This window comes from Apodemus sylvaticus, chromosome 20 (genome assembly GCF_947179515.1).
Source record: "Apodemus sylvaticus chromosome 20, mApoSyl1.1, whole genome shotgun sequence".
NCBI lineage: Eukaryota > Metazoa > Chordata > Mammalia > Rodentia > Muridae > Apodemus > Apodemus sylvaticus.
The window spans coordinates 44,301,497-44,323,345 of NC_067491.1; the positions used below are offsets into that span (position 1 = coordinate 44,301,497).

At 44.0% G+C, this 21,849-nt stretch overlaps 1 protein-coding gene and 1 non-coding gene across 24 annotated transcripts in view; one reads left to right on the top strand and one right to left on the bottom strand.

Moving 5' to 3' along the window:
* Apaf1 (apoptotic peptidase activating factor 1) overlaps positions 1 to 21,607 on the top strand; it is a 94,711-nt gene extending 73,104 nt beyond the window's left edge. Inside the window, exons 21-27 of one of the 23 annotated variants that reach the window (XM_052165982.1) lie at positions 3,134 to 3,250; positions 4,559 to 4,684; positions 9,254 to 9,373; positions 10,640 to 10,765; positions 13,934 to 14,059; positions 15,768 to 15,914; positions 19,342 to 21,607. In XM_052165982.1, coding sequence (XP_052021942.1) covers positions 3,134 to 3,250; positions 4,559 to 4,684; positions 9,254 to 9,373; positions 10,640 to 10,765; positions 13,934 to 14,059; positions 15,768 to 15,914; positions 19,342 to 19,488 — 909 coding nt within the window. In that variant the 3' untranslated portion in view covers positions 19,489 to 21,607. Of the gene's footprint in view, positions 1 to 3,133; positions 3,251 to 4,558; positions 4,685 to 9,253; positions 9,374 to 10,639; positions 11,215 to 11,274; positions 11,330 to 11,367; positions 11,383 to 11,584; positions 11,749 to 11,801; positions 11,988 to 12,018; positions 12,117 to 13,933; positions 14,060 to 15,767; positions 15,915 to 19,341 lie in introns of those variants that run through there. The other 22 variants (XR_007974684.1, XR_007974702.1, XR_007974686.1 and 19 more) reach the window with 22 other exon arrangements.
* On the bottom strand, positions 7,325 to 7,427 carry LOC127671383 (U6 spliceosomal RNA). Its single transcript, XR_007974742.1, has one exon. It is a non-coding gene; the product is annotated as a U6 spliceosomal RNA (small nuclear RNA).
* Positions 21,608 to 21,849: the final 242 nt, after the last annotated feature.

The window sequence follows — 21,849 nt, forward strand, 5'->3', positions numbered from 1 at the left end:
CGGCAGGCGGAGCTGGCGTCAAAGCTTCGGTGCTCAGGCTGCTGTAGCACGGGGACCCAGCGCACTTCAGACTAGAACTGACGGCCTCTGTGAGGATAACTGGGCCCTGCCGCGTCTCTGGAGCTCATTGTTCTGCCCCTTCATCATCGGCAGTCTGCGAGCTCAGCCCAGGTTAAGGCAGAATCTGTGTTGAAAACATTCCTACCTGGGGAACCATTGATAACTTGTCTTCCACTGTTCTGGGTTTTAGAGTCAAGTCGTAAAACATCTCTTAAGTTTGTCTTGATTTGTATTTTATAAGTTCATACACCACCTTCTCAATATGTTGATCAACATTCTGTATTTACGGTATGAACTTGGATGGAAAATTGAATGTGTATTTCATAATTACTGTTTATTTTTTTTAATAGACCAAGCTTTTGCTTGGGATATTTCTATTATAGTTCTTTCCAAGGTCACTGTCCCCTTGCTTGTATTGTTTAAGATCAAACTTATGCCACTTTTCAGTGACAGTTGTCATAACCAAAGGACAATGAAGGTGGCCTGATTATAAGAATGTTATTTTACTGAATGTCATAGTCTTCAAGAGTTTAGAGGACAGTTTAACTGACAAATAGTTCCATTAGAGTATACACAGAATTTTTAACTTATTAATTAAAAAAGGACTGAAATTGATTTTTGTGGAGGAAGATCATTAGTTTTCAGTAGTTCAGTCTTTTAAGAAAATATTGCTTGATACACACACACACACACACACACACACACACACACACACACACACGGTGCATTTTGATCATATACACCCGATTATCTTCAATCTTCTCATTTGTACTTCCATTAGCCCCCCCTTTTTTTTTCAATAAATTGCCTGCCCACCTTCCCGTGTGTGTGATGTGTGTGTCCTACTGAGGTTAGTATGGATTTGGGGTTAGTTACTGGGGTATGGCAGTCAGGCAGTGGTGACCCAGCTGAAGAAGGTGGCTTCCTCTCCCCCAGTCCTCTCTCCCCAGCTGGCTAACAGGTCCTCATGGAGGGGTAGGACCGCCTAAGCCCCTTGCCAGTTAATAATGGGTTTGCTAAAGGACCTAATCTTATGCAGAGATTCTGGAGGTAACCATAGTTACTGTAATTTCATGCATGCAACAGTCATGTCACATCCAGGAGACAGTGTTTTATAACACACCTCTCCGTTATCTCATTTTCACATTCTTGTAGTCCCCTCTCCATGGTGGTCTTTGATTAAGCCTTGGAGGAGGAGATATAGGCGTCCTGTCCAGGGCTAACCACTCAATAGTGACTAAATTCTCAGCACTGTTTCTAGCCGTGTGTCTCTGCACTAACTGCTGCCCATGGCAAAAGAAGCCTCTTCAATCAAGGCTGAGAGCAGCATGAATTAGTGTGTGGGTATAAAAATACATATTTAGACTGTTTAGAAGGCAGTTTGACGACACTTCTGTTTAGCACAATCACAGTAGTAGGTTAGCCCTGCTTAGAGTCTGTGACCTAAGCCGTGGGGTTTTGACCACTAGGTTTACAGTACCAATCTGTAAACCAATCAAAAGAGCTTGGTTATCTGTTGTGGTAAAATTTAAAATCCCAACCCAGGGCTGACACTCCACCTTGGTTATTGAGTTCCTGGATGAAAGACACACTCATAGCCTTTATATTTACAACTAACCTTAATCAATACAAGAGCTGGGCAGCTGCCTACCCTCCAAGCTGCGAGAATCTACTTTCCTATCGATAACTCTAGTTATTACTCACTATTTACTATGGTCCATCTGAGCTGCTCTTACGTCCAGTCAGGAGCCCTCAGGGCCACGTTTTCATGGCTTAGCTGACCCATGGTGGCTTCTCCTTTCTCCTCTCCTGTGCATTCTTCTTTTACCCCATGGTGGCTTTTTCTTTCTCTTTTTTTAAAGCCCTCAGCCCCACCCATGTCTCAGCCCCACCCATGTCTCAGCCCCACCCATGTCTCTTCTGCCCAGCTATTGGCTGTTGGCATCATTATTTACCAATCACAATTAACTGGGGGCAGGGCCACTTAGTTTCCCCGTGCTGACTCTCTGGTGTCTGGGGCACCAGTTTTGGGGCCCCAAATTAGCATGAGAATACAAGCATCATTAGGCCACTCCGTGGATGTCATTCTCCTATTGCACAGCCTACTTAACAGGACGTGTGAAGTGGCCACAGTGAGGCCAGACCATCTGCAACTCTTCTTCCCCAGCAGCCTGAAGTAATTTAGTCTTCATTTTTAAATATCTAATAGATCCAGAGAAGTTTGGGCAAATTGTTATAAAGGGAAAGCTACATATTATTAATTAACCTTATAATCAGTGTAGCAGAAATAATTTCATTGTATGTGCCATGCTGAGAAGTATTTCAGATTTTTAGATCATGAGTTAGAAAGGTATCTGATAATTTGGTGTAAGCTTGAGACACATTTCCTGAGGTTATATCTTTTAATTGAGGTGCTCATTTTTTTGGGGGAGGTTTAAAAAAACTAATCATTAGCATTAGGTAGCGGTTATGAAATTGGATAATCTTAGTTTAAGTATTACAAGTTCAGTGACACGAATTCTGCTTTCAAGTTTCTTCTGTAAGATCTATTTCCCTACTCTCAAAGAAGGAAAGAATCTTAATCTATCCTGCTTTGTGAGTGATTCGGAGTATATAAATTTCAATTTTGAGTTATCATTGTGTGTAATGTCTGTCTCAGGCCAGTTTCACGGCCCCTTTGAAGATTTCAGAATAGTGTATTATAACAAATGATAACCCTATTAAAACAGGCTTTGAGAAGAAATAAAAGACAGGATGTGGGGCTAGCTGTGAGCCTGCATACCAGACAGATACATCTCAGGTGGTGCGCACAGCAGCTGCTCTCCAAACCTTTTAAATTCCTCTCTTATTTTATGAAAATGTATTTGAGCCACATAAGTGAACTAAAACGAAAGCGTAAAGTGCTAAATACAGCTGCTGAGTTTAGGATCAGCCTTTGTTGTCTCCCTTGAGAACCCTTGGTTATTTTCTGTGCTTTCTTTTGCTGTGCAGTTGAAGCTTCTTCTCTTCCACAGAATAACAACAGAAAACTGCATAGACAACCCAATAACTGACGTGCCTTCTTTCCCATTAGCTCATTGCTGGGAAAACAGGCCAGACTGATTACCTGCCTGAAGCCCCAGTGAGCTGCTGCTGCCTCAGTCCACATCTTGAGTACGTTGCATTCGGAGATGAAGATGGGACCATTAAGGTATTCAGTTCCAGCCTGCAGAGCTGTGGCTAGAGCTGTCCACTCAGAACTAGCCGTGTGCGTGGCTTGGCACACCTGGAGACTAGGCAGACCTTTCTGGGATCTAGTAGTCATGTTCCACAGACTGTGCCTCGCACTCCATCCGTGTCTTCTCACAGAACTCCTGCTCCTCGGGCTCTCTGTGTTCCTCATTATCTAGTTGTCTAGCTGTTTTATACATAGTTAAAAAGCTAAACAATGTTGAACTCAACTCTGTAGACCAGGCTGGCCTCGAACTTAGAGATCCACCTGCCTCTGCCCCCCAAGTGCTGGGATTAAAGGCGTGCCCCACCACCACCCGGCCATTTCTAGACTTTCAAGAATGTCAGTACATTCCATGTCAGAGTATTCCATGCTCCCCTAGTTCCCACAGCTTCCCTAAGGGGCAGAGCCCAGTGTTCCGTGTAAGTCACTGAACGAATGGCTCAGCATCAGTGCAACCCTGCCTCCCCTGTAGAGATGTTGACTGTTCCACTCTTCTGAGAAGGCCCCGGGCACACAATTTCTCTTCGCTGTTTGAGGGCCCATTTTCCCTAACATAAAGATTAGATTTCTAGAATCTTATGTTACAGCACCGTCTTCTATCTTATTTTAATTGGGCATACACACACACACACACACACACACCTCCCCACACCCATATGAGTTCATTAGAAAGCATTTCTGGTGTAGTCACCCTGTTTTGAGTTTGTGTTACAACACTTTTTTCCACGTGTGTTTACAGGCCACTGTAAGTGGTGTGAGCTCTAAGGCTAGCTTTTTTGGGGAGGGGTCAGTTCCTTCCTTCCACCGTGTAATCCTAGCAGTCAGATCTGGGTTCCCTGCTAATGCAGCAAGCACTTACCCACTGACCCACCTCACCAGGCCCGTGACTGCCTTCTGAATCTCTGTGTTGGGCCTTTCAAAGGCTTGTCATTGCACAGTTCTCCAGCCTTCCGTACCCCAGTGCTGCCTCTCGCCCTTTAACTCTCCTCATTCCCGTTTTCCAGGATTTTTATCCTTTCTTCTTTCCCATTCATCATAAGTTGCCATTTTTATTATGGAGCCTGAGCCTGGACTGTCACTTGCTTTCATGACTTGAGTGCTGAGTACTGAGAAGAGCCATCGGCTCCTCCTGCCACTGGCCTTTCTAGATTGGGGCTGGGGGCGGGGCCAGGTGTGTGCATGGCCTCTACACGTGTATGCGCTGTTGGGGGTCCAGTACCTAAGTGCTGCTTAATTGCTTTGTATTAATGTCTTGTGGGTTTTGTTTGTTTGTGTGTTTTGAAGATTATAGAACTTCCAAACAACAGAGTGTTCAGTTCTGGGGTTGGACACAAGAAAGCTGTACGGCACATCCAGTTCACAGCTGATGGGAAGACACTGATTTCAAGCTCTGAAGACTCTGTGATTCAGGTGGGTGGATGAACAAACCAGTGTTTGTGCTGTTAGAGAGAGGACCAACAGAACACTTCTGAATCAACCCTGTGCTAAAGCTTCGTCACGTAAAGATACTGTTTTGTGCCTACATTCTGACTGTACACATGGGCTTTATGGAGTCCAGTCGTGTTTCATGTTTTTCTGTGGGTGTGGCACATGGTGGGCAGTCCCCTGAGAAGGTTTTTTGTTTTCAGTATTTATCCTGGCTTGGTATTGATGTTTATATGTATACATATATTTTCTGCCATTTTTTATGTAATTTCTTTTATTTTCATAACTAAATTCTGTCTTAAATTTTTATTTTGTTTTGTTTTTTGTTTTTATCCTTCTTTCCTGAGACCAAGGCCTTGCTATGTAGGCCTCTGTGGCAGGCCAGGCTTTTTTTGAACTTTTGGCAATCTTCCTGTCTCAGCCGTGTAAGTGCTGGGATTACAATGTGCCACCATGCCCAGCTCCAGGTTATATAATTTATCCTGTCTTATTAAGAATAACATTTGTTGTAGTGATAAACTTCTGCCAAAAATATGAGTAAGTTAGCCATAATTATATATATCGAGACTTTGAGCTTACTCAATATTGTTTTAAAATTCATTTAATCTTTATTAAAGTCCTACTCCGCATACTTAAATTAATATGCTATTCATTACAAGACTTGCTGTGAAGAACAGACCCTCCCCATTGCTTATTCTTCAGAACCACCACCTGTAGGTTTCAGATATCTAGGTATTTTTAGATCTTTGAGATCTCATCTTTTGGTGTTTACCTTCATGTCTCCATATGGCACGCTTGTCGTGCTATTTTTAATTTTCCACTTGCAGAACCGCTGAATTCCCAGTGGTGAGGATTCAGCGTTTGCTCTCTTCCCACCTCGCCTGTCTTCAGCACGTGTGCTGCATACATGCGCCATGTTCCAGAGTTTATACTGAGAAGTCTAAAGCCACTCTGTTTTTGTCTGCTTTGTTATTGGGGCAGGATCTCACTGTGTCGCTCTGCCTAGCCTAGAATTCACTCTGTGGACCAGGCTGGCCTTGAACTCACAGCACTCCTCTGCCCCTGCCTCCAGAGCAGGGCCGAAGGGCATGCGCTACCGTGCAAACGTTTGCAGCTTCGTGGAAGATGTTGACATCATCCTGTGCCCTCTGAGCTGTGAAAGTTCATGATGACATGCTTTTGCATGTCATCTATTTTGTTCGTTAGGGGAGTTTCTTTCAAGGAAACTTATTTTTTAAATTATTCACTTAAATTATTTCTTTTCCCTTTTTCCAGTCCACTCTGATTCTCTTTTTATAAAACTCATTATTCATGTATTAGTTCCCAGGCCAGCCCTCTTGTCCTCAGTTTTGGTTTATTGTTTGAGGCAGGGTCCTTTATAACCCAGGCTGGATTTGAACTTATCACAAAGCTGAGGATGACCTCTCCTCCATTTCCAGGGTCTAGGCGTGTAATACTTGTAGTCTTTCCCTGTACTTAAACTTTCTACAGTGTGCTTTGTATTCTGGAATTTTCTTCAGCTTTTATATTTCCAGTCCTCCCACTGATTTTTTTTTTCTATCTCTGTCATAACAGCTTTAATGTCTAAGAACTTCTTTCCCCCTCTCTCCCCCTCTCCCCCCTTCTCTCTCTCTCTCCTTCTTTCTCCCTTCATCCTTCCCTTTCTCCTTCCTTCCTTCCCTCCTTCCTCTTTTTTTTCTTTGAGATAGGGCTCTCGTTCTGTAGCTCAGGCTTTACCTCAAACTTGTTCTATAGCCTAGGCTGGCCTTGAACTCAGAAAGATCCCCTTGCCTCTGCCTCTTGAGCACCAGGACTAAAGGCGTGTGCCACTGCTCCCCGCCCTAGCAGGTGTTCTACTACTGGGTAACACTCCTAATTTTATTTAGTTCATATTTCCTATGATGGCAGCTTTTAACTATCCCATTAAAGACTATCTCGGAAAACCAATTTTGCTGTATTGAGTCTTTGAGAAGGTGTAGGATTGGGATGAAATTTGGCTTTAATACAAAAACTTTATTGTAAGCTCCCATGATGCTTCTTTATTAACTGTGAAATTCATATAATAGTCACATTTCTTCCTCTCCAGATGTCTTTGAAATGGAGGAAATTTAACTACATCAGATAAATCCTGTTGGGACATTGTATATGGTGTGAACTTAAATTCATAGGGTTTTACGACCCGTTTGGAGATATTCTCAGCCAGAGGGAGAGATAATTTTTAGGAATATTTTTAGAATAGGGGTTATTTTTAAAAATACAAGTTCTACTTTATCTTCTCTTTGTGGACTGCTTAGAATGACTTTTATATGTATAGTGCCTTAAAACGTGCTTAGTTATGTGGACGCTCTCACACGCACTCAATAGGGTCACTCCAAGGTCAGAGAACAGTGTGTGGGGAATGGTCTTCTTCTGCCAGGTGGACTCCAGGGATCCAACTTAGACTGTGACGCTTAAAAAGTACGGTCTGCTGCTGGGTGTGGTGGTGCACACTTTAATCCAAGCACTTGAGAAGCAGAGGAAGGTGGGTAGGAGGCCGGCCATGTTTACATGGTGAGGTCCAACACAACCAGGACTACTTAAGGGAGCTTTCTCTTAAAAAAAAACAAAAAACAAAAACCAACCAACCAAACAAAGGACTATGTCATGATTTGCCTGTCATTTTTGCACAGGGTCCATGCTAATCTCTGTGCAGTTTCAATTTTAGTATGTGTGTTGCCCAAGCAAGCACCATTTAAAGAGTTTTAGTGTTTCATGTAAACAAACTCTTTTTTCTTTAAAAAAAAATGATGGATTGAGATTTTTGGTTTAGTGTGTGTGTGTGTGTGTGTTTGAAGAGTGGGTCTCATGTAGCTTAGGTTGGTCCTGAACTTACTGTGTAACCAAGGCTGGCCTTGAACTCCTCATCCTTCTGCCTCTTTTGCCCCAGGGCTGGGTAGGATTGCAGGTGTGTGCTGTCTGTCATACCTGCCTTTACTTTGGTAAATGACTGAATGAAGGTTCGTTTAAATCCTTTGTATTACCTGAGACATAGGTTTAGTGAATCTCTGTCAAGTTAAAGTTATTGCTAGAAATAGAAGGATATACCCACTTGATGAACCTTGTGAAAACTGAACCTTGTGAAAACTGGTCTGTTTTGGTAGCTTTTGTCACTCTCTTGGGGTCAATGGAGTACTTGTATTAGCTATGTTTACCTGAAGCATAAGAATATATTGGTTCTTACAGATATGAGAAATTATGTATTTACTACCTATGTGTACACCTGGTGCCCTTGGAAGACAGAAGAGGGTATTGGGTCTTCTGGTAGAGTTGGGATTGGTTGTGAACTACCATGTGGGTGCTGGGAATGGAACCTATGTCCGCTGAAAAGCAGCCAGTGCTCTTAAGTGCTGGCCTCCCTTCTCCACTCCAACTCCCTTGAGCCCTGGCCGCTACCAAATACTGTGGAAGGAATCACTGTCTTGATATTCATAATATGTTTACTACAGTAGTTAATATCTTGGTAAAGGATATATATATATATATATATATATATATATATATATATATATATATATTTTTTTTTTTTTTTGGTTTTTTGGATTTGGTTTTTGTCGAGACAGGGTTTCTCTGTGTAGTCCTGGCTGTCCTGGAACTCACTCTGTAGACCAGGCTGGCCTCGAACTCAGAAATCCACCTGCCTCTGCCTCCCAGAGTGCTGGGATTACAGGCGTGTGCCACCGCCCGGCCAGAAGGATATTTTTTTAATGTCTCATTTTTTACGTTTGTTGGCTCTTATTTGATTCACGTTTGCCTTACTTGGACACATGTTTATTAAATTAATCGAAGTTAAGGATTTAAAAGCCGGCAAACACTGCTGCTTTGTTTTAGTAATGGACGTTCCGCATATTGACACGACACAGACATTTCTGTCCACTGCTGTGCCTCAGCTGTTCCTGTTTGTTGTTTTGTCCCCGTCGCTGGCATTGCTTCAATTCTTCCCTCTCTCTAGTGGCTAGGAGCGTCGTCCCCCAGCTGCCTGGGAACAGCAGTGCCTGCTGCTGCTGCTTCTCGTATACTGAGAGCTACGTTAAGGGCTATCTCAGACCTCGGAGCTCAGAAGCTCCGTGACCTGTTGTTACACTTCTCTGGCTCATTGACCTTTCTGGGCGGTAGAGCAGTTTTCCTGGCGACAGTCTGTGGCGTGATCCAATGCACAGGCTTGCAAGTCTGCGGATACATAATTAGGACAATTTTCTCTGGAAAATTTAATCAGATGGTGAGCTCACTGGCATGTTGTAGGTTTTTTGTCTATCTTGTGGTTTAATTAACTACTCTCCAAGCAACTGAAGAAAATAAATTTTATTTAGGAGGAAAGTGCTTTATTTTGCCCCCCCCCCCCCAATCAAGCTAATTAACTTCAACTTTTTCTCTTTGTAGGACAGGGAGACAATATTCTTTGTTCCTTCTCTGTTTGAAACACTGTGACAATAAAAGACTAAAGAATAGAATACATACTCTTTCCAGTGGGGCTTTACTGGGGAAGGTTTGTAACAGACTTATTTCTTTGATATTCAGGTATGGAATTGGCAGACAGAGGACTATGTATTTTTACAAGCCCATCAGGAAACAGTAAAGGACTTCAGGCTCCTGCAAGATTCAAGATTGCTTTCTTGGTCATTTGATGGAACGGTGAAGGTAATTTGCATACCAGATTTTTAAAAAATGTTTTGTTGTTGTTGTTGTTTTAAACTATTTTGAAAATATTCTTTAAATGTATTTTATTTGACTGTGAGTATGGGTGTTTGACTTGCATGAATTTGTCTGTGGACCCCATGTATGGTTGGTGTCCTCAGAGGCCAGAGGAGAGCAAGGAGCACCAGACCCTCCAGAACTGGAATTACAGATGTTTGTGAGCTGGCTGCTGAGAACTAAACCCAGGTTCTCTTGAAGAACAGTTAGTGATCTTAGCTAGGAGGCCACCTTTCCCAGACCCAAATACCACATTTAAATGTATGTATATATGTATGTATATGTGTGTATGTATGTGTGTGTGTGTGTGTATATATATATATATATATATAATGTATATAATATATGTTATTTTGTCACAGGGTCTCAGTATATAGCCCTGGTTGGTCTGGAACTTGATATGTAGACCAGGCTGGTCTTGAACTCACAGAGATCTACCTGCCTCTTGAGTTTCTGAGACTAAAGGCATATGCACCACCATATCCAGACCCAGATTGTTCTTTTAAAGGAAACATTCTGATGTTGCAGTAATTAGAGTGTGACAGCTTTAAAGCACAAGAATGTTAAATAATTGAATAAAAAAAAATCAGTATTGTGTGTGTTTTCTATTCCGTGTGGTCACCTTCGTCTGTTGTGTGTTTGCAAGCTTTTATGGAAGCTTAAGCGATCCCAACAACTACTGTTCTAAAACTTGTTTTTTGGGGTATGTTTCATAGCTGATTTTGTTCTTTTAAAAAATTTTATTTGTATGTGTGTTTTGCTTGCATGTATGTCTGTGCACCGCGTGCATGCAGTGCCCGTGGAAGCCGAAAGCATCGGATCTCCTAGACCTGGGGACAGATGGCTGTGAGCCACCTTGTAGGTGCTGGAGATCAAACTGGGTCCTCTGGGAGAGCGGCCAGTGCTCTTGACCACAGGGCCGGTTTAGTCCTCTCCCTGACCCCTTTCTGCTGAGGTGTTCCTCCTTCTCTTCTCCTACCCCCTCCTTGTTTTGTGATTCTAGGAATCAAACCTAGGCTCTGCACATGCTAAACAAGTGTCCTACCAGTAAGACACACCCCATCCTTCGTTCCCTTGAAGTCCTATGTAGCCCAGGTTGGCCTTGAACTTGTCCCCATTTCTGCTCCCCCTTGCCTTGGGGCTACAGTTGTGTTCCATCATGCATGACATACAATGTTTTTAAACGTGTCACCTAACATTTTTCCCCCTAAGGTGTGGAATGTCATTACTGGAAGAATAGAAAGAGACTTTACTTGTCATCAGGGCACAGTGCTTTCCTGTGCTGTCTCTTCTGATGCGACCAAGTTTTCATCTACCTCTGCTGATAAGACGGCCAAGGTCAGTCCGTCACTTGAAGTGTCCACATGTAAAATTTACAGCGTTGGTTATTATTAGAGTCCAAACAATGTATAAGACAGGACAGTCACAGATTTGGTTTGCATATCTGTACCATGTACTTTTAAGATTTTGTTTATTGTTTTTTGTGTGTATGCGTAGGGAGGGGGGCGCCTGCATGAGCCATTGTGCATGTGTACAGGTCAGAGGACAGCCACTGTGCATGTGTACAGGTCAGAGGACAGTCACTGTGCATGTGTACAGGTCAGAGGACAGCCACTGTGCATGTGTACAGGTCAGAGGACAGCCACTGTGCATGTGTACAGGTCAGAGGACAGCCACTGTGCATGTGTACAGGTCAGAGGACAGCCACTGTGCATGTGTACAGGTCAGAGGACAGCCACTGTGCATGTGTACAGGTCAGAGGACAGCCACGGTGCATGTGTACAGGTCAGAGGACAGCCACTGTGCATGTATACAGGTCAGAGGACAGCCATAGTGCATGTGTACAGGTCAGAGGACAGCCACTGTGCATGTGTACAGGTCAGAGGACAGCCACGGTGCATGTATACAGGTCAGAGGACAGCCATAGTGCATGTGTACAGGTCAGAGGACAGCCACTGTGCATGTGTACAGGTCAGAGGACAGCCACTGTGCATGTGTACACGTCAGAGGACAGCCACTGTGCATGTGTACAGGTCAGAGGACAGCCACTGTACATGTGTACAGGTCAGAGGACAGCCACTGTGTATGTGTACAGGTCAGAGGACAGCTACTGTGCATGTGTACAGGTCAGAGGACAGTCACAGTGCATGTGTACAGGTCAGAGGACAGCCACGGTGCATGTGTACAGGTCAGAGGACAGCCACGGTGCATGTGTACAGGTCAGAGGACAGCCACTGTGCATGTGTACAGGTCAGAGGACAGCCACTGTGCATGTGTACAGGTCAGAGGACAGTCACGGTGCATGTGTACAGGTCAGAGGACAGCCACTGTGCATGTGTACAGGTTAGAGGACAGCCACTGTGCATGTGTACAGGTCAGAGGACAGCCACTGTGCATGTGTACAGGTCAGAGGACAGCCACTGTGCATGTGTACAGGTCAGAGGACAGCCACGGTGCATGTGTACAGGTCAGAGGACAGCCACTGTGCATGTGTACAGGTCAGAGGACAGCCACTGTGCATGTGTACAGGTCAGAGGACAGCCACGGTGCATGTGTACAGGTCAGAAGACAGCCACTGTGCATGTGTACAGGTCAGAGGACAGCCACGGTGCATGTGTACAGGTCAGAGGACAGCCACTGTGCATGTGTACAGGTCAGAGGACAGCCACTGTGCATGTGTACAGGTCAGAGGACAGCCTTGGGAGTGGGACTTCCCTTCCACCTTGTTGAGGCAGGGTGGGCCTCTCATGGTTTCTGCTGCCTTTGTTGTGCTGTGCACTCCAGACTAGAGGCTTCAGGGGCTCTTCCTGTTTCCACCTCCCCTGCCACAGGACTGCTGCAGCTGCAGGTGCAGGTCGCCACATCAGCTCTGTACAGGAAGTTGGGTTGTTGGGCTCATGAGGCTGGTGCTCTGACTGAGACATCTGTCTCTGACCCATCCCTGCCTGTCTCATATTTTAGACAATGCTAAGAATTTCACTCCATCAGATCTTACTTGATCACATCATAGGCGTCATTGTCCCTGCAATACATAGAAGTGTATAGGTGTCATTGTCCCTGCAATACATAGAAGTATATAGGTGTCATTGTCCCTGCAATACATAGAAGTATATAGGTGTCATTGTCCCTGCAATACAGAGAAGTATATAGGTGTCATTGTCCCTGCAATATATAGAAGTATATAGGTGTCATTGTCCTTGCAATATATAGAAGTATATAGGTGTCATTGTCCCTGCAATACATAGAAGTATATAGGTGTCATTGTCCCTGCAATACATAGAGGTATATAGCTGTCATTGTCCCTGCAATATATAGAAGTATATAGGTGTCATTGTGCTGATTCCACGTATACAGAAACTAAAGCTAGAAGACTATGAGCTGTCCTAGGTCACATGCTTCTGAAGGATGCCCATTAGCATTCACTTGCTGTTTAAATTAATAATATTTAGTAACTCTGATTCTTCTTTATGGGAGAATTCAGAAATAATTCTTAATGTCTCAAATTCTTAATTTCTTAATTCCTAAAGTCTTAAGAGAAAGGAAAAGATTACTTTTTATTTATAACTAATCAAGTTGAATTTCTGCCGTATATTATATGCAGTAAAAGCAATCAAAAGGGACCTGAGTAGACACAGTCTTTACTCACTTGGTATAAGTGATGCCTTTGAAGTGCTTCTGGCTTGGGGACTCTCAGCACTACATCTCCTTCTCTGTCCCTCCATCTCTGTTAATGGCATGGCTATCTAGCTGTCTTTGGAGCTTTTGGTCAGTGCTTTAGTTGCATCTGCTCATCCTTGTTCCCAGAGACCATGCCCATTGAGTGCCTGGAACATGGTCATTTTCAGTGGGGCCTGGCTAAATGGTAGTAACAGAACCACAGAGAAAATATTAGGGGTGGGGCGGGGGGGGGGGGAGACAGCAAGCCAAGTGTGGTAGTTCACAGCTTTAGAGGCAGGAGGATCTCTGTGAGCTCAAAGCCAGCATGGGCCCCTGTCTCCCCTGCCTCCCCCCACCCCCCCCCCCCACCCCCACCCCCCCCCCCCCCCCCCCCCCCCCCCCCCCCGCAAAAGACAAGCATTGTCCAGCAATGATATAATAGGGCCATGTGGTGACTAGCCTTTAAAGAGCCTGGCCTGTGTGTTCTGGCCTGTGCCAGCATTTAGTCCTTTGCAATCATCACACTGTGGGAATCATGGCCCGTTTTACACCTGCAGAAACTGAAGCTAGAGAAACTGAGTTGTTAGAAGTCACAAGGGTGGACTGTGTGCCTCAGTCCCAGACTGTTCTTAACTGATTCTCTGGTCCTCCTTTTAAACATTAATACAAAGGGAAGAGAGCTGGCTCCGGTTCCTGAGCTACATTTAACTTGAGTAATTAATGAAAGGGAAGTCCCCCAGATTGACGAGGTTGCAGCTTAGAGATGGGACATCTCGTGAATGTGTACGCAGGCCTTGTAGATGTTTAGAGTGTATTCCCTGTTCCTAAACAATCCTAATTGCCTTCCAGATCTGGAGTTTTGAACTCCTTTCCCCTCTTCAGGAGCTGAGGGGCCATAATGGCTGTGTCCGCTGCTCTGCTTTCTCACTGGATGGCGTCCTGTTGGCAACTGGAGATGACAATGGAGAAATCAGGGTAGGGCATGTGCTGATGGAGGGAGCATTTCCCCTTTACCTTGGGGCCGTCCTTTCCCACACTCAGGCTGGTCATTTGATGGTTTTTGAGAGAGTCTTGCTGCATAGGTTAGGCTGGCCTCAACTCACATTCACCCCTGCCGCGCCCGACTCCAGATCTTCCTGGTTTTGTTGGGCTTACAGCAGCTTACCATGGAGATCTCTTTGAATGGGAAGAGTGCACCGGCTGGTTGGATGGAGCACTCTTTGCTCCGTTTCTTGTGCACACTGTATTCATAGCTTCCTCATTCACCCCAGGAGAGATTGCATTTTACAGTTAGGTAAGTCAGGTGCTCTGTTGGTGCACACCTTTAATCCCAACACTGTGATGGCAGAGGCAGGTCCATCTCTGAATTTGAAGCCAGCTCGATCCACATAAAATAAGTTCCAGGCCCGCCAGGGCTACATGGTAAGATCCTGTCTCAAAAATAAATAAATAAATAAATAAATAAATAAATAAATAAATAAATAAATAATGAAAATAGGAGTTGGGGATTTAGCTCAGTGGTAGAGCACTTAAAAATACATAAATGAAATAAAATAAAAATAAATGAACAAAATAAAAATAAATAAATGTTAGGTAGCCATTTTATACCTATGTGAGTAGATCTTTACATTTGGTTCTCTGCTGTTAGTTTGCGAATGATTTGTCTTAATTATTTTGGAAAACGTTGGTTCATAAATGAATTGCAAATTCTGCCTTTTCTCATAGTTCAAAGTAGAGATCTTTTTGGTATGCTGCCCATTAGTTTTCTTGGGTTTGTCACAGTCCTCTTTGGACTGTCTGCCCTTGTTAACAAAGCTATACTGAGGCTCACATTATACCTGGATTTTTGAGGATGTCAGAGGAGTGCCTGATCTCCAGGCACTGGGGTTACAGACAGTTGTAAGTCACTAGGTAGGTGCTGGGAATTGAACCTGGGTCCTCTGGAAGAGCAGCCAGTACCCTAAACTGCTGAGCCATCTTTGCAGCCTTGGTAACCCGTGTTTTTGAGGAGAATATTTTTATTTCTGGTGGTGGGTTTCTTGTTTTTGTTTGCTTTTAAGCAGAGATATTAAACCTGGCAGAGGAGTAGGTATAATGCAGAGAAATAGGAGAGTTTGGACTTGCAGGGGTAGAGATTCTATTGGGTTTTCCAGGAATTAGAATTCTTGATCTGTCTTACTGACACATTGCCTAGAATTTCAATGGTAACTCCCCTCCTTTACTTTTTAGTTTTTGGATATAGAGTCTCATCATGTTACCTGTCATTTGAACCCAAAATCTTTCTGCCTCTGCCTCCTGAGCAGCTAAGATCAGATCAGGTGTGTGCCACTGTGCTTGCATCTCTCTCTCTCTCTCTCTCTCTCTCTCTCTCTCTCTCTCTCTCTCTCTCTCTCTCTGTTTTTTTGAGACAGGGTTTCTCTGTATAGCCCTGGTTGTCCTGGAACTCACTGTGTAGACCAGGCTGGCCTCGAACTCAGAAATCCGCCTGACTCCGCCTCCCAAGTGCTGGGATTGCGTTTCTCTCTGAATTATTGAAATTGATAGCGTTCTGATCCAGCACACTCTTCTTTCTGTTTTTAAGGAAAGACTTCCAGACCTATCGCAGATGATACGTATGTACGCTTTGAAACTGGAAAACCTCCAGGGCTGCCTCGTTAATGAATTGTGTATTATGTCTGTGTAGATATGGAGTGTCTCAGACGGCCAACTTCTTCATTTGTGTGCTCCGATTTCAGTAGAAGAAGGAGCCGCTACCCACGGAGGCTGGGTGACTGATGTTTGCTTCTCTCCTGACAGTAAAATGCTCGTCTCTGCTGGAGGATATCTCAAGGTAAGAGTTACTCCAGAATGTGAAAGGAAGAGCAGTCGGTATCGTATCTAAAGCGGTTTTCACTCACCATTTTTCATTTGGGTTTCCTACAACCCAGCAGAACAGAAGGGATGCTGTTGTTCCCCGCACTCTGCGGTGGTGAGGCTGACCCCTGTAAGGCCTCTTTCTGCAGGTCTCAGAGCCTTTGGTGATGGTGACCCTGTGAGAGCTCTCCTCTCCCATCTCAGCACACATGCCTCAACTTCATCTACTGTGGTACTTGTTAGTAAATATTCTGGTTGGAATTATTTGAAAAATGTGTTTGTGAAATTTTCCTTCTTGATAATAATAGTAGCAGCATATTAATTTGTAATCTGCAGAGTTTTGTTTCTGTCAGCCCACTAATCAGCTTTATGATGCGGAAGTTTTACTACCTTTGGGTTATAGATGTGCAAAAGTGATTTTCATGACTTTATAACTTTCCTAAAACATTGTGCATAGTGGCTACGAGTGCCGGGTCTCACAGCAGGTCTTCTGCTTCTTCAGTTGTCTCTAACAAGTCGGCTTGTGCATCCTCAGTGGTGCTGTGAGGCCAGGACTTAAGCATGTTATAGGACGCCAAGGCCGCTGATTGTCCCATTTCTCTGTTCAGTAAGCCGGTGCTTAGTGCCTGGTGTGTGCTGTGGCACATAGTTAAGGCTTGTCCCTTCCTAGTGGAGGCTAAGGTTCCATACAGGAAGCAGATGGGAAACAGAGTCCCTAAAGGGTGGGAGGAGCCTGAGAGAAGTGTGCAAGGGCAAAGTGGAGGCACAGCGGGGAGCAAGGGACAGGACGTTTATGAAAGACATACCATACGTGAGAAGGATAGCATACCTTATGCCGGCCCCTTGGGCATCCCGCAAGCTTTGTCATTTACAACAGTCCTGGAAGGTTTTGTGATCTGGCTGCTGGTTACTGCAAAAAGACGATTCACATCGTCTCTCAGTGTAGATGCTCAGTTGCGTGAATGAAGGCTTTGGTTATGAGGGGCCCACAGTATTGCAGTTTTACTCAACATAATATCCAGCTTATAAAAGATAAGTGAGGGAGTGTTTTCAGTGTGTGAAACGATACCTCTACAGCCTGCATTGGAAATAAAAGTCTCTTAATGTTGTATTAATGTATACCGTTTGGGGCACACTTTCATTTACTCATCAAGAGTTCCTGGACTATTAATGCCACTGGTCCTCCATTACTGTAGAGATAAAGACTCTGAGCTCTGAGCATGGCGCTTAGAGGAGAGATGCTGTTGTCTTCGTGTTGGAAGCTGAAAGTCCTTCGCTGCTGACAGCTTAACTGCTCAGCTTTGACCCCAAGCTTCTGTATTCTCCGGGCTCTGTAGGATGCCCCACATAACCGTGTCTGCCTTTTAGGATATCACGAAGATCAAGAGCAGCTTTTCAGAGTTCTTGGCAAACCTTGAAATAAAGTAGCAGGATGGATCTGCTACTGTGCTGGAAAGGCTGCGTCTTGAGGCTGGAAGACGCCATAGGCTGTGTGTGTAGTCTGTGTGAAGTGACAATCAGTGCTTTGCCTTCTATTTGATTACTGGCTAGACTAATTACGTTAGAGCCCAGCCTGCATCTGCCCAGCATGCTGATGAGACCATCCAAAGGCACAGAACAGATTAGGAGTAAGAAGAAACAGCTGCTGGAGTGGCCAAGAAATTAGGCCTTTTGGGTCTGTTTACTTTAAAGTCCGAGCAGGGTAAGCTGAGTGCCTGTAAGATAAAATAGGTGTCCAGTAGCTAAAATGTTCTTGCCTTTCAAAATTGCTATAAACAAAACACACCATCACTTAGACTGCTGCAGTGACGAGATTATAATAACTCAAACACCTGAAGGCAAAGGCGGATTCAGTGTGTGGAACACTTGGTCGTAAATGAAGACATTTTATACTCAGAGGCAGAAGAGCACTGTCATGATGGAGGAGTGGGTCTGGGGACAGATTGCCTGCGTTCAGAGTCCAGCTCTGCCACTCACTGGGTTTACTCTGTTTGCCTCAGTGATTTCATCTATAAGATGGGTATAATGGTAATAGTGTCATAGTACAGATGGTATTTATATACCTTCCAGGCTTCTTCCGCTGTCAGCATCAGACATTCATGTTTGTTACAACTGATAGACTTGCCCTGATAAATCATCATTGCATAAAGTCATAGCTTACATAAGGATCAGGCTTGGTGTTGCACATTTCATGAGTTTGGATAAATCTCTGATAACATCTATCTATAGCTGTAGAATCATACTGAGTAATTCATTACCCTGAAAACCCTGTGTTAGCTGCTGTTATGAAATCATGTATTTCCAGTCCATACTGATCCAGTGGCTACTGTAGTGTTTCCAGATAAAGCAGTCCTTTTTAATGGTGTGTGTGTGTGTGTGTGTGTGTGTATTGTGTATATATGGGGGAAGCTGCATTGAGAGTGGAAACTGTTCTACTTTTGCTGTCTAATTCCACTGTCTCCTGAGTCTTGATTCTCTCAGGAGGCCAGGTTCCTTAAAGTGAGGCATTGGGTGTGGGAGATAGACTCTACAAGCCTTAGTCTCTGAAAGCCAGGGAGTCTCCCCGGGCTGGGTGTGTCCTTGGTGCTTTCGGTTAAGGTGCAGTTTCAGGTACAGCATGCTGCTTTAGTGTGCTTTACCAATCGAGGTCTGTATATGCTTTACCAGGTTCTACTACAAAGGGCACAGACAAATACTCAACCTAGTCTGGTGGGCAAGGCTCTGTCCTGCCATGCTCGGCTCTGTCCCGCATACAGGTGAGCACACTGTTGTGGTTGTGATGCTCAGTTTAGCTCTGAGGTAGGGCAGTAAGTTTTGTGAACACCATTTGAAAAAAGGAGTGTTAGACTCTGGATGCACTCAGTGATGGAAAGAGAGAGATGTGGTCAGAGCACCTACTTGATTTGATATGATCAGTATTCAGCATGGATTGTCTCAGAAATAGCCTACACCACTCCTGGTGAAAGGGCTTCTGGAGAAAGACTGTTCTTCCTCTTTGTCGGTACTGTGAGTAGTCTCGGGATCTGTTGGAGTACAGTCCATGGCTATAGAAGGGTGTCTTAGTGAAGAGAAGCATGCCTAGTCCACAGTGCACTCTGTGTAACCAGCTTTCTACTGGCTGTTGTTTTTCTTGATTGCCTTGCATTCTGTTGCCTGGCCCTGGGTGTGTTGGCCTGGGTGCAGTGGCCCTGGGTACAGACTTAGCTATGAGGTCATCACCAGGGCTGATTAACAAGGCTGAACCAACCGTTAGTACCGTGGTCAGCAGGAATCCTGCTCAGGTGTCGTTCCTGCTTTGCTTGGCTTGAGAATCAGGAATAGTCACTAAAGATTGAAACTGGCTTCACAAATTCCCACGCAGTGGACTTACCAGTCTAACAAAAGTTCTCTTTTTCTCTCAACAGTGGTGGAATGTTGCCACTGGGGAATCCTCACAGACTTTCTACACAAATGGAACAAACCTCAAGAAAATACATGTGTCCCCTGACTTCAGAACATACGTGACTGTTGATAATCTTGGTATTTTATATATTTTACAGGTGTTAGAGTAAAATGGCTAAGCATTAATGTAGTTCAGCTCCTTAAGTTTGAATTGGAAAAATAAATTGAAACTCTGTACATCAACTTTTTATAAAGCTGTGAATCGTACTGCAGTGTTGGAAACATTACAAAAGTGTTTACAGCTGGGGCAATGTTGTGTATAGCTGGATGAATCATAGTATATCTCCGCAAATGAACACACGTTTACTCTATTTTTTTAAAATATAGTCATCATTGTTATTAACAATTTGTCCTTAACATGCAAATGAAATGTAAATATGTACCTTGTTACACTATTAGTAAGCTTCCTTGATGCATTCAGATTGGCTGGCAACAGGAATGAGAATTGTTTGAAGGAATTCTCTATGTTGATGCTATCATTTTACAGGCTATGCTGCAAGGTCATGGCGGTGGGTGTTCTGAGTCACACTTACCCCCAGGGGGTATGGGTCTCAAGTGAATCACGTTGTTTATTTGCACTCTTTAAATTTGCGTTAAGATATTGTGTCATGGTGCACAGTCCGCAACACTTCATTTGATAACTCAGTGAGTGTTGGATTTCGACAGTTCTTTCTATGAGCTAGTCATGTGTTAGAGAGATTTCTCTCTGTAGCAGATGATAGCTCTGTGTTTAGCCGCACTCCAATTGCCAGTATCTTTGAATTGGGCACCAACCACCCTGCACTCTCTTAGTTGTTTTGTTTGGCTTTTTAAAGACAGGTCTAATGTAGTCCTGGCTCTCTTGGCACTCAGAATGTAGACCAGGCTAGCCTCGAACTCAGAGATCGGCCTGCCTCTACCTCCCAAGTTCTGGGATTGAAAGTGTGTGCCAACCCCATGTCTCTCAGTTTTGTACTTACTGCTTCACTAAGCTTGACTTCTTTTAACCTCTTATCCATAGCTAGGTGTTAGTAAGCCGATGACACTGAAATAGTAACGCACTTCCCCTTTGGTCTCTTTCCTTGTACGGCATCACCAGTGCTGTTCTCTTTAAGACATTCAAGAGTCACAGAGCCCCCGCCCCTCCCCCCATGCTCGTCTCCCTGGGAAATGAGAGCTCATTGTATTATGCAGCGATGTCTTTTGATGCAGAAAAACTTTGCAACATCAGTATCTACTTTTGTTTTTAATCTTTTAGGATCTATGATTGAAGCACAATTAAGGACAATAGAGATAAATTAGTAGTAGATGTAGTTTTCATGTAAACTAAAAAATCAAATATCTTCATTTTGCAATAGGAATGAATGTGTCTTAGCGTTAATAGTTGTCAGTGAAGCTGTTTCTGTTGCTGTTACCAGCTGTGGTATGGGCAGAGGGAGTGAGGCGCTCCTGTGTTCCAGATTTCGCTTCCTTACGGTGCTGATGATTGAAACCAGGGCCTTGCACACACTAGGTGAGCACTGCCCAACTGCGGCTACACACCCAGCCCTTAGGTGGATTTTAGATTAGATATTCCTACGGGACATTTTTAGGAGCTATAAATAGAGTGAACAAAATCTTGTTTAGAGTTAAGGAAAATTTTTTTTTTATCTTGAGGAACTACTTTATATACTTACTGTGATTTAAGCCAATGTGATAAGTGAAAAATCTTAATTTTTGTAAAACAAATATTTGAAGAAGTATGTCTTGCTTAGAACTTGCTGAGAACGAATCAAACTTTTGATTTTCAGACAATGTTAGTGGCTTCTCTGTTCTGTAGCTGGGTTAGTGACATGAAACAGTAACCGTCAGTTTTTAAAGTCTTGGTCTTTTGTCTTAAAGTGGAGAGAAGTGGCTGGAGGAAGGAGATGGAAGGGCTCAGACCCCAACTCTTGGGCTGACCAGGAAGGCCTGGAGCCCTGGTGGCCTGGAGCCCTGGTGGCCTGGAGCCCTGGTGGCCTGGAGCCCTGGTGGCCTGACCGTGGTCGCCTGGACAAACACTTGCAACCCTTTCCTTGCTCAACTTGTTATGTGAGAAATTACATTGGACTTTGTATATGTGAAGATAGATGGTTTTGTATCATGTTTTATGTGCATCGAAGACTTTTTTGTATTTATAATTTACATGTGTTATTACTTTTTCCCTTGGAATACTGTTGAAACATGAATTTTAAAAACAAAAATAAAATTCCTGAAATTTTTGGAAAAACAGTTTGGTTTTAGACTCCTTCCTTGCCTTTTTCCCCCTGCTGTTAGGAGACTGGTAATAGCTTTCAGGGGTGGCCCGGGGAGCTGGGCTCAGTCTTTATAAACTTGAGAGGTAGCCAGGTGGTGATGGCGCACGCCTTTAATCCCAGCATTCAGGAGGCTGAGGCAGGCAGAGCTCTGAATTAGAGGCCACCTGGTCTACAGAGGGTCCACAGAGTGAGTTCTAGGATAGCCAGGGCTACACT